The 12,725-nt window shown below is 43.0% G+C and overlaps 1 protein-coding gene across 15 annotated transcripts in view; it reads left to right on the forward strand.

The window, feature by feature from the left end:
* The window catches only part of LOC105480599 (kelch-like protein 24), a 176,217-nt gene that overhangs the window by 138,290 nt on the left and 25,202 nt on the right, over nt 1-12,725 (forward strand). For all 15 annotated transcript variants that reach the window (XM_071091344.1, XM_071091346.1, XM_071091343.1 and 12 more), the window contains 5 exons: nt 612-870; nt 1,807-1,968; nt 4,079-4,290; nt 5,708-5,866; nt 11,325-11,501. In XM_071091344.1, coding sequence (XP_070947445.1) covers nt 612-870; nt 1,807-1,968; nt 4,079-4,290; nt 5,708-5,866; nt 11,325-11,501 — 969 coding nt within the window. The remainder of the gene's footprint in view (nt 1-611; nt 871-1,806; nt 1,969-4,078; nt 4,291-5,707; nt 5,867-11,324; nt 11,502-12,725) is intronic.

Consider the following 12,725-nt stretch of genomic DNA (forward strand, 5'->3'; position numbering starts at 1 on the left):
CTGCCTCAGCCTCCTGAATAGCTGGGACTACAGATGTGTGCCACTGTACTGGCTAATTTTTTTTTTTTTTAGACAGAGTCTTACTCTGTCACCCAGACTGGAGTGCAGTGGCATGATCTCCGCTCACTGCAACTTCCGCCTCCCAGGTTCAGGGGATTCTTCCACCTCAGCCTCCAGAGTAGATGGGACTACATGTGCATGCCCCCATGCCCGGCTAATTTTTGTATTTTTAGTAGAGACTAGATTTCACCATGTTGGCCTGGCTGGTCTCGAACTCCTGACCTCAAATGATCCTCCTGCCTTGGCCTCCCAAAGTGCTGGGATTACTTAAAGGCGTGAGCCACCATGCCTGGCCAAACTTTATACTTCTGAATTTCCCAAATTTTCTATTAAAGTAAGTTATAAAAAGTAGCTTAGGTAAGACAACAATTGTTAAGATTCTATTATTGTAATACCCAAGTGTAAGAAATACGGTTGCTGTTCACACCTGTGTAGGTAGGTTTCCTAGATGACCGAATTAGGCTGCATGTATTGTGTGCCAGTCTTTGTTTTGCTCTTTGCCAAAACAGTGACTGCTATTCTACCGTTGGACTCTGCTCTGTTTTGAACAGGTTGTCGGGGTACCAGTTGGGTCTGCTTTACCTTCAACAGTGAAGCAGGCTGTGGCGATCAGTGGTGGCCAGATCCTGGTAGCCAAGGCCAGCTCTTCTGTCTCCAAAGCAGTTGGTCCAAAGCAAGTTGTGACCCAAGGAGTTGCGAAAGCAATTGTGAGTGGAGGTGGAGGAACCATTGTTGCTCAGCCAGTGCAGACCTTAACCAAGGCCCAGGTCACTGCCGCTGGTCCTCAGAAGAGTGGATCCCAGGGTTCAGGTAAAATGGATCATCACTGGGGGCCCTTTCAGCAGAAGCTCTGTCCAATATTTCCTTTGCTAGTGATTTTATTTGCTATTTGATCTTGTCTAGGAAAGCCTAGTTAGGTTGATGCTGTAAGAAGTGTATTGAAATGTTTGTTCTTTTTTATGGACATTTCACATAAAGGTCTGTAGGTATTTAGCTTTAAGTTTACACACACACACACACACACACACACACACACACACACCATTTCTCAGTACCTTGGGGGATTGGTTCCAGGACCCCCTACTGCAGGTAGCAAAATCTACAGATGCTCGAGTCCCCTATGCAGATCTTCTGGTGTACTTTTACATCACCTCTAGGTTGTTTTAATACCTAATAACAATGTAAATGCTGTGTAAATAGTTGTTACACTCTGTTGTTTAAGGAATAATGACAAGAAAAAGTCTGTACATGTTCAGTACAGATGTACTCATCTTTTTTTCTCCCAATCTATGGGGATACAGAGAGCCAACGGTACTTGCCAGTCAGGAGCACAAATTTGCCCTAACTTTGACTTTAAACAAATGGGGGAAAATATGTATTCCTCCATAGATAGAGTGATTGTTTCATTAATTGTCCAAACCACAGTATTTATGAGAGTAAAAAGAGTCACTGTTAATAATTACAATGGGACGGGTGTAACCTAGAACTGTTTTAGGCAGAACCAGGACATACGGTCACCCTATTATATACAAATATAAAGAGCCTCTGGCAGGCTTTTGTGGTCTATAAATTATTTTTTAGTTAGCAGGATATTTAAGAATATCAGTCTTTAAAGCACTGTGCATCTGGGAAACAAACTTTGAGTTTATTGCTTGTTAGTGTTCTAAAATAAGATTTCATTGCCTTTTTAGAGTGTTGCCCTTAGTTTCAATTTATCTTACAATTTTTTCTCCTTTACCATTTTAGTAATGGCAACATTGCAGCTACCAGCCACTAATTTGGCCAACTTGGCAAATTTGCCTCCTGGCACTAAACTCTACCTAACTACAAACAGCAAGAACCCTTCAGGAAAAGGAAAACTGCTGCTGATCCCTCAGGGAGCCATCCTGCGAGCTACAAACAGTGCTAGTAAGTGAAACCGTTGGGTTGAATCGTTTGGTTGTTGGTTCTGTGTGTGTGTTCATCTTGTCCACCTGAGGGTAGTTCTTACCTGTTTCAGAAAGCATTTCCGTAACTCTGTTGGGTGGTGTAATGGTAGCATTTGCCCAGATGGATTTAACACATAACGATAATTTAACTAGAAGTGGATTTGCTCCTCAGCATTTGGGATCAGAAATGAATTACACTGGAGAGAGATGGCTAGTGAGGCTGTTAGGAGAAAGCCGTCTACAGGAACCATGAATGAAGTGGTGTCTGAAAATTATCTGGTGATACCTGAGGGAAGATCCATCTACTCAGAGAAGCTGAAAGTCTATTTTTGGGGACAGGTTGGCATAGGATTGGAATCGAGTGCGTCCGTTTGGCTTTGTTTAGATGGGGGTCCCCGACCCCTGGGCCGCACAGCACGAGGTGAGTGGAGGGTGAAGGAGTATTACTGTCTGAGCTCTGCCTCCCGTCAGATCAGCAGTGGCGCTAGATTCTCACAGGAGCGCAAACCCTGTTGAGAACTGTGCATACGAGGGATCTAGGTGGCGCACTCCTTATGGGAATCTAATGCCTGATGATCTGAGGTGGAACAGTTTCATCCCAAACCACCCCCCACCTCCTGCCCCAATTCATGGACAAATTCTCTTCCATGAAACTGGTCCCTGGTGCCACAAAGCTTGGGGGCAGCTGGTTTGGATGTATTCCTTACTTCTGCTAGGTTTAGAGGTGGAAAGAGAAATACAGACTCTGCCTAGGTGTGTAACTCTTAAAGCCCCATGGAAATGAGGCAGTTTATTTGCAGTTACAGAAACTTTTGCTTTGACGTATCGAGAAAAACAATTTGGGCAGTGTTGAAGAGGATAGGATAAAAGGAAATTATTTCTCTCTGAATCAGAAGTAGAAAGGTATAGCATTCAGGGTCATTAGAAGTTAACTGCCCTTGCCAAAATGCAGTGTGTCAGCTAACCGTCCTTGTGTTCATTGACCATGATGGGTCAGTTCCACTCTCACTTGGTATTTTTTCCTCATACCTAAGCAGTGGTATGTCCAAAAGTTAAATATGTAAGAAAAGCACAGTATAAATATAAATATTTCAGAAGTCATCCAGGGAGCTACTTAGATTCTTGTGATATTCTTGGGGCAAAAATAAACCATTGGGAAGGAAGTTGTTGCAATAATCACTGGAATGAAGGTGGAGAAGGAAATTGGAAATATTCTTGAGTGAATATTCATAGTGCAGGTAGTTCAAATGCATTATCTCACCAAAAGAGAAGGAAAAAGAGTTTTGACGTGGGATTTGAAAGGCAAAGAAGAATGGGGTCCTGGGGTCATTGTAAATGAAGGAAAGTCTTCATTTTTCCCAAGACAGGGAGACAGCATTGAGCACTGTAAAGTGACACTAAATTCCAGCAATTCACTGACATTGAATCAGATGCCCAAAAGTTGGGAAGCACCTATCTGAGCACATTTAAGTGTTGATTAAAATACTTGGCTAGAGGCTAGGTGCAGTGGCTCACACCTGTAATCCCAGCACTTCAGAGGGCCAAGGCGGGCGGATCATGAGGTCAGGAGATCGAGACCATCCTGGCCAACATGGTGAAACCCCCTCTCTACTAAAAATACAAAATTAGATGGGCGTGGTGGCACGCGCCTGTAGTCTCAGCTACTTGGGAGGCTGAAGCAGGAGAATCGCTTGAACCCGGGAGGCAGAGGTTGCAGTGTGCCAAGATCTTGCCATTGCACTCCAGCCTGGCGATAGAGTGAGACTCCGTCTCAGAAAAATACTTAGCTAGAAAATGTCAGTAGCAAGCCTTCTCTTGATCTCCCATGACCACGTCAATGTATCTTCATTGTACTCAGAGCCGAAATACAGTCAGTTGTCATGCAGTTGAAAGGAAATAGATTCTGATCTAAAAATCTGGGAAGTTCTCCTCACTCTTGTCACAGGATAGGTAGATTACAGAAAAGAAGGAGGAAAATGAGAAAGGAGAAGGAATGGCACTAAAAGGGAAACATCTCTCTGGGCTCATTTTTATGTTAAAGCTTTGCTTGATACATTTTGTGATGTTGCTGTCATTCACTGTATTTTTAGATCTCCAGTCTGGCTCAGCTGCCAGTGGTGGGAGTGGTGCCGGAGGAGGAGGAGGTGGTGGAGGCAGTAGCAGTGGTGGAAGCAGCAGTGCAGGAGGAGGAGGAGGAACAGGAGGAGGAACAGCAGGAGGAGGAACTCAAAGTACCGCCGGCCCTGGAGGGATATCTCAGCACCTGACTTACACATCTTACATCCTCAAGCAAACTCCCCAGGTCTGGTTATCTGTAACTGATATTTTAAATCATTTAGCTATTTGGTAACTATGCTTAATCATAATTGATTGACCTTTACAGCTCTGGGATCAGGATTCAATACTAACACCTTAGCCATGTTATCTATAGCTATATCTTGGCTGGGTGTGGTAGCTCATGCCTGTAATCCTGGCACTTTGGGAGGCCGAGGAGGGTGGATCGCTTGAGCCCAGGAGCTTGAGACCAACCTGGGCAACATGGCGAAACCCTGTCTCTACTAAAAATACCAAAATTAGCTGGGCGTGGTGGTGCATGTCTGTAGTCCCAGCTACTCTGAAGGTTGAGGTGGGAGGATTGCTTGAACCTGGGAGGTTGAGGCTGCAGTGAGCTGAGGTCGCACCACTGCACTCCACCCTGGGTGACAGAGCAAGACCCTGTCTCAAAGAAAAAAAAAACTTTTTATCTTTTTGTGCTCGTTTTGAGAGAAGAGGAAATAGAGATTGAGAAACACTTTAGTAACTTATCCAGGATCTTCCTGCTAAGCTAATGGTAGAATTTGGGTTTAAGCCAGGCACAGTGGCTCACGCCTGTAATCCCAGCACTTTGGGAGGCCAAGGCAGGCAGATCGCCTGTCAGGAGTTCAAGACCAGCCTGGCCAACATGGTGAAACCCCATCTCCACTAAAAATACAAAAATCAGTTGGGTGTGGTAGTGCATCCCTGTAATCCCAGCTACTTGGGAGGCTGAGGCAGGAGAATCTCTAGAACCCACGAGACAGAGGTTGCATGAGCTGAGATCACTCCATAGTATTCTAGCCTGGGCGACAGAGTGAGACTCTGTCTCAAAAAAAAAAAAAAAAAAAAAAAAGAATTTGGGTTTAAACCCAGATCTTCCTGCCTTAAAGAAAGATTTCTACTATGCTGATTGCCTCCCAAATCCATGAGGTAATAAACAGTATTAATGTACAGTTGAAAAGTTGCTCGTAGAAGGGAGTGATCAAAGAGACAGTATCAAGTTGTAATATTTAGAGTTAGGTTAGATTTGATTAGGAACGGGTTTCCTCCTCCTCTCGTCATTAAAGTCTTGGCTCTTTTCGAAGGAAAGTCATAGAATTTTGGTTCCAGATGTTCTTATTGAGAAAGATGTATAGTTATCAGTCTGAATGATTAAATCCAGCTTTGAGGACTAAATCGCAAAACAGAGTTTTCAACAGACTGCTCTGTAACTACGGTGCAAAGTTTGAGAGGTGGAGATAACTGTTGGAAGTAATACTTAGAGCACAACTATTCTTTTGAATTATTTTGCCTACATCGCAGAATTAAAGGGGAGAGCGTTGTAGCTTGTGAGATGGGACGTTACATGTTATTTAGGGGATCAGAACAGTCCATTTGAATTTAACAAATTATCGGTTAGTTCTTTGTATTTTTTTCTAACTTAGGGCACATTTTTAGTTGGCCAGCCATCACCCCAGACTTCTGGAAAACAACTCACCACTGGGTCAGTGGTCCAAGGAACACTGGGAGTTAGCACGTCTTCTGCACAAGGACAACAAACGCTAAAGGTCATCTCTGGACAGAAAACCACGTTGTTTACACAGGTAAATATGCCCATGCACACACCCCAAATATGGGGTGACTATGGCATTTATTTACATATTTACATGTGGTTTCTCTCTTTTCACAAAGAAATTAAGGTTACATAAGAAAATGAACAATAAGGCCCGGAGTGGTCGCTCAAATGCCTGTAATCCCAGCACTTTGGGAGGCCAAGGTGGGTTAATTGCCTGAGGTCAGGAGTTCGAGACCAGCCTGGCCAACATGGCCAACATAGTGAAACCCCGTCTCTACTAAAAATACAAAAATTAGCCGGGCGGGATGGTGCACACCTATAGTCCCAAGTACTCAGGAGGCTGAGGCAGGAGAATCGCTTGAACCCGGGAGGCAGAGGTTGCAATGAGCCGAGATCGCGCCATTGCATTCCAGCCTGGGCGACAGAGCGAGATTCTGTCTCAAAAAAAAAAAAAAAAGGAAGAAAGAAAGAAAAGGAACAATAAAAAAATATAGAAAAACAAAAACGAATCTTGAGGTTTGGGAAAATATAAGTAGAATGAGAAAATTAAGGCCCCAGGTGTTATTCTGATATGTAAACAGTCAAGGTATCTTGCACAGTTAATAAAATCAAGGTATAAATTTTATAGCAAAGACAAAATGAGAAGCATGGTCAGTTTTAAAGTCACACTATATGTGAGAAAGAAAAAACACATATTTCGTTAGAAGAAACAAAGCTTTCTTGACACTTTGTTGTAAAATTTCTCCAGATGGACTTCACGTAGAAGAGGTAGGAGGATCCGCCTGCCTCGGCTTCCCAAAATGCTGGGATTACAGGCGTGACCCACCACACCTGGCCTTGTTTAGAATTTTTGCAAGGGATACTGGTCAGTAGTTTTCTTAGTAATTTCTGTCTGGTTTGGTATCAGGGTAATACTGGCCTCATAAAATGAAGTGAAAGCTTTTTGTTGCTTTTCTTTTTATTGGAAGAGTTTATATAGAATTGGTACTATTTCTTAACTGTTTAATTGAATATACCAGTAAAAGCCATATTAGCCTGGAGTTTTCCTAATTGAGAAGGTTTTTATACTACAGTTTTAAATTTCAGTTTATTTACTAGATATGGGACTGTTCAGGTCATTTCTTTTCCTTTTCTTTTTATATATATTTTTTGAGACAGAGTCTTGCTCTGTTGCCCAGGCTCCTGGGTTCAAGCAATTCTCCTGCCTCATCCTCTCAAGTAGCTGTAATTACAGGAGCCCACCACCACGCCTGGCTAATTTTTGTATTTTTAGTAGAGACGGGGTTTTACTATGTCAGTCAGGCTGATCTCGAACTCCTGACCTCGTGATCTGCCTGCCTCGGCCTCCCAAAGTTCTGGGATTACAGGCACAAGCCACCATGCCCAGCCCGTTTTCATTCTTGCTTTTTATAATTATGTGTCTTCTCTTTTTATTGATCAGTCTAGCCAGGGGTTTATCAGTTGTATTGATCTTTTCAAATTAGCAGCATTTGGTGTCCTAATTTCTTTTTTGTCAGATGTCCTTACCCATGTTAAACAGATACAAGGCCCCGCAATTCACTGTAGGCAGTTCTTTTAAATCTTCCTCAGATTTCATACCTGCTTGTGTTGCAGCAGTGCGCAGGTGAGACAATTCCTGTTGCCCCTCCCTCCTTGCAGGGACTGGCTATCTTTAATCTTCAGGTTACTTGGCTACTTTGAGATTTCAGCCCTCCAATATGTTTCAGAAAAATAAGATTTTCTAGTATATTCAGCCTTTTCTTGTTAGAGTAGGCGCAACCATGCTTTACAGCCCTCTGTTTCCTATGTGGAAGCAAAAGTCCCTGACCAAACAGATTTTAACTTGACAGAGAAAACTTTATTTTTATTTGTTTATTTTTTTACATATTTTTTTGAGACGGAGCCTTGCTTCATCCCCAGGCTGGATTGCAGTGGCACAATCTTGGCTCACTGCAGCCTCCACCTCCTGGGTTCAAGCAATTCTCCTGCCTCAGCCTCCTGTGTAGCTGGGATTACAGGCGCGGACTGCCACGCCTGGCTAATTTTTGTGTTTTTTATAGAGGTGGGGTTTCACCATGTTGGCCAGGATGGTCTCAATCTCTTGACCTTGTGATCTGCCTGCCTCGGCCTCTCAACGTACTGGGATTATAGGCGTGAGCTGCTGCACCCAGCCTTTACTTTTTTTTTTTTTTTAATTTTTTATCTTTCTGACTCAAGATCTAACAGAAAAAACTTTAAATTGCTGTGGTTTCAGATTACATAATACAACTAAACTTGAGGAAACTTCCACTAGTTGAGCTTTAGTGTAGCATCAGAGAAGAGTAACAACAGTACTTGAAAGAGCTGTTAAAATACTCTTCCCTTTTCCAACTACATATGGGGATATATCTCAAACCAACACAGCAAGCACTGCAGGAAGGAGGAAGCAGGGGGCGCAGGGCATGGAGAGTACTGGAAACTGAATAGAACTAGCTGCTCTTGCTGCAGTACCCAACACATCACCCTTCTAGTTGCCTCAAGCTTCTGCCATCACCAGATGTGGAGCATATCTAGCATTTTTCCACGCTTCTATGGCAGATTCTCCTGGCATGTCTTGCATAAGGCTTTTATCACTTGGCGAGGCTTTCTTCTGCAGCTTCTTGTCTGTTTTTCATAGTTGCTTGTCCACTATTGGACTCCTCAACTACTTCTTGAACACAACCAGGAGAATACATTTATTTATTTATTTATGCCTTTTCTGTTTTTTTTGGATTTGGTGCTGAGAGGAATATTGCTGTCCACAGTGAAGATAAAATGGCACAAATGTTTATGCAGTGAACTCTGTGGCAGCAAAATACATAAAGTGCAAAGACTATTAAGAATATGAGGAGAATTTGATAAAACTACAGTCACAGAGAAGAATTTTAACATGTCTCTCAGCATTTAGCTAATCAAGTGGATAAATCTTTTTTATTATAAAGGATTTGTATTGGAATAACACTACTAACAGGCTTAATTCTGTATCATGGAGACACAGAATACACATTTTGCTGGTATGTCTATGGAACGTTAACAAATTGATTATATACTTCACCACAAAGAGACTCTCTTAGCATGTTTCAAAAGTAGCATCCAATGTGCTTCATGCTGTTACTCAATAAAAAAGTCAAATCAATAACAACCAAAAAACTTTTTTTTTTTTTTTTTTTTTTTTTTTTTTTTTTTTTTGAGACGGAGTCTCGCTCTGTCGCCGGGGCTGGAGCGCAGTGGCCGGATCTCAGCTCACTGCAAGCTCCGCCTCCCGGGTTCACGCCATTCTCCTGCCTCAGCCTCCTGTGTAGCTGGGACTACAGGCACCCGCCACCTCGCCCGGCTAGTTTTTTGTATTTTTTTTTTAGTAGAGACGGGGTTTCACCGTGTTCGCCAGGATGGTCTCGATCTCCTGACCTCGTGATCCGCCCGTCTCGGCCTCCCAAAGTGCTGGGATTACAGGCTTGAGCCACCGCGCCCGGACACAACCAAAAAACTTGAAAATTAAAATACTCTTCTAAATTCTTTGGTCAAAAAAATCCAAATAAATTATGGATGATTTTAGCTGTTAATACAAATGACAATTTTATTAGGGTTCCCCAGAGAAACAGAACAAATATAATATATAGATACTAAGAGGAAATGTATTACGGGAATTGGCTCATGTGATTATGGAGACCAAGGAGTCCCACGACATGCTGTTAGCAGGCTGGAGAGCAGGACAGCTAGTGGTGTGATACAGTCTGATTACAAAGGCCTGAGAACTGGCGGGGATGGGAGTGAGGGGCACACTGGCATTAAGTCCTGGAGTCTGAAGGCCTGAGAACCAGGAGCTCTGATGTCTAAGGGTAGGAGAAGATTGATGTCTCAGCTTAGGAAGAGAGAGAGAATTCGCCCATTGTCCGCCTTTTTGTTCTATTCAGGTCCTTGACAGATTGGATGATGTCTGCCCACGTTGGCAAGGGCGGATCTTCTTTACTCTGTCTAGTGATTCAGATGCTGGTCTCTTCCAGAAATAATATTTTATCAGGTATCTGGGCATCCCCCAGCCCACTCAAGTTGACATAAAATTAACCATCCCAACAGTACTTCTTATTAAAACCTGTGGAAACAACCCAAACCAGGCTCAAGAAAATTCAAAGCTTTAAATGCTTTTTCCTTTTAGCCCCGCATCCTTTAAGATATAACAAAATAATGCATAAATCATAAGTATACTGTTCAGTGAGTTTTATACTCATGCAACCACTATCGCAATCAAGATATAGGATAGTTCTATCACTCTTTTTTTTTTTTTTTTTTTTTTTTTCCTGAGGCGAAGTTTCGCTCTTGTTGCCCAGACTGGAGTGCAATGGCACGATCTCAGCTCACCGCAAACCTCCGCCTCCCAGGTTCGAGCGATTCTCCTGCCTTAGCCTCCAGGTAGCTGGAATTACAGGCATGCGCCACCACCCCCGGCTAATTTTGTATTTTTAGTAGAGATGGGGTTTCTCCATGTTGGTCAGGCTGGTCTCAAACTCCCAACCTCAGGTAGTTCGCCCGCCTCAGCCTCCCAAACTGCTGGATTATAGGCATGAGCCACCGCGCCCAGCCCAGTTTTATCACTCTTAAAACATTCCCTGGTTCAGGCACTGTAGCTCATGCCTGTAATCCCTGTACCTTGAAGGTCTGAGGCAGGAGGATCACTTAAGCCCAGGAATTTGAGACCAGCCTGGGTGACATAGGGACACCTTGTCTCTACCAAAAAAAAAAAAAAATTAAAGGCCAGGTCTGGTGGCTAATGACTGTAATCCCAGCACTCTTTGGAGGCTGAGGCAGGTGGATCACGAGGTTAAGAGATCAAGGCCATCCTGGCCAGCATGGTGAAACCCTGTCTCTACTAAAAATACAAAAATTAGCTGGGCATGGTGGCGTGCACCTGTAGTCCCAGCAACTCCGGAGGCTGAGGCAGGAGAATTGCTTGAACTGGGGAGGCAGAGGTTGCAGTAAGCCAAGATTGCGCCACTGCACTCCAGCCCCCCAAAAAAAAAATAAGAAATACATAATTTGTAAGGGTTCTCCAGTACTAAAATGCTAAGCCTATATCTAATTTAGAAGACCATTCACTTACCCATTTAAATCTGGCCCCGTCTAGGGTTTATTTTCACGTTTAAAGATTATACGTACATTTAAGAGTACGTTGTAATCAATTATTTTGAAAACAAGTGACCTATTATCTTTGAAGACACTGCTGCCAAATAGTAACTTGCAATTGCATTTCTTTACTTGTTCTATATTGGGGTAAAGGGATATTTATAAGTGAAAGGTCATAAAATTTGGAGCTTGTTAGAAAGGTGTATAAACACCTCATGTGGGTTCGATTGGTAAGACTTTCCTGGCTGGTCTCCAATTCTTGGGGCATATCTCAACTGTCAGTAAGGAATGAGTTATGTCTATTATCCCAGGCAACATGATTATTTCTGCCCATTTTGTTTCTGCAGGCAGCTCATGGAGGACAGGCATCTCTAATGAAAATATCCGATAGCACCTTGAAGACTGTGCCAGCCACCTCACAGCTCTCAAAGCCTGGAACCACAATGCTGAGAGTAGCAGGAGGGGTTATCACAACTGCCACTTCCCCAGCTGTGGCCCTCTCAGCAAATGGTCCTGCACAACAGGTGAGAAATAGCACGTCAGTAGAGAATCCTAATGAAACATGAAGGTGGTATAAATACACAGAAGATGTCCAGTAGGCACACCAGTGGGCCTTTTTAAAATACTGAACTATTGCTTTTTTTTTTTTTTTTTAAAAAAAGAAATATTCACATACCATAGAAGTCCCCATTTTATAGTATACAGTTCAGTAGTGCTTGTTACCATTCACATGGTTGTGCAGCTCTCATTACCATCATCTAATCCCAGAATATTGTATCCCAAAAAGAAGCCCAGTACCCATCAGCACTCACGCCCATTCCACCTTCTGTAGTTCTAGGCAACCGCTGACCTACTTTCTTTCTCTGGATTTGCCTATTTTAGACATTGCATATAAAGGGAGTCATAGAACATGCCCTTTGGGTCTCTTCTGGTGCTTAGCGTTACTTTTCAGAGTTCATCCATGTTGTGACTTGCATCAGTACTCCTTCCTTTTCGTGGCTGGATAATACCCAGTTTGATGGATATACCATATTTTGTTTACCCATTCATCAGTTGATGGGCACTGGAATTATTTTCTACTTTTTGAATAATGCTGCGGTGAATATTTGTCTACAGGTTTTTGTATAAACACATTTCTGTTTCTCTTGGCTGTATACCCAGGGATGGAATTGCTGGATTATATGGTAACTCTTTTTTTTTTTTTTTTTGAGACGGAGTCTTGCTCTTGTCGCCAGGCTGGAGTGCAGTGGCGAGATCTCAGCTTACTGCAACCTCCATCTCCCGGGTTCAAGCAATTCCCCTGCCTCAGCCTCCTGAGTAGCTGAGACTACAGGCGCACACCACCACGTCTGGCTAATTTTTTGTATTTTAGTAGAGACAGGGTTTCACCGTGTTGGCCAGAGTGGTCTTGATCTCCTGACCTCATGATCCGCCCGCCTCAGCCTCCCAAAGTGCTAGGATTACAGGCGTGAGCCACTGCTCCCAGCCTACAGTAACATTTTCTGGAACTGCTAAACTGTTTTCCCAAGTGGCTACATCATTTTAGATTTCCACCAGCAATATACGAGGGTTCCAGTTTTTCCACAAACTCACCCAAACTTGTTCTCGTCCTTTTTTTTTTTTTTTCATTATAGCCATTGTAGTGGGTGTAAACTAGTGTCTTACTGTGGTTTTGATTTGCAGTTCCCTGATAGTTAATGATATTGAGCATCTTCTCATGTATTTACTGGCTGTTTGTATATCTTTTA

The sequence above is a fragment of the Macaca nemestrina genome, chromosome 2 (assembly GCF_043159975.1).
Source record: "Macaca nemestrina isolate mMacNem1 chromosome 2, mMacNem.hap1, whole genome shotgun sequence".
In the NCBI taxonomy this organism is placed as follows: Eukaryota; Metazoa; Chordata; class Mammalia; order Primates; family Cercopithecidae; genus Macaca; species Macaca nemestrina.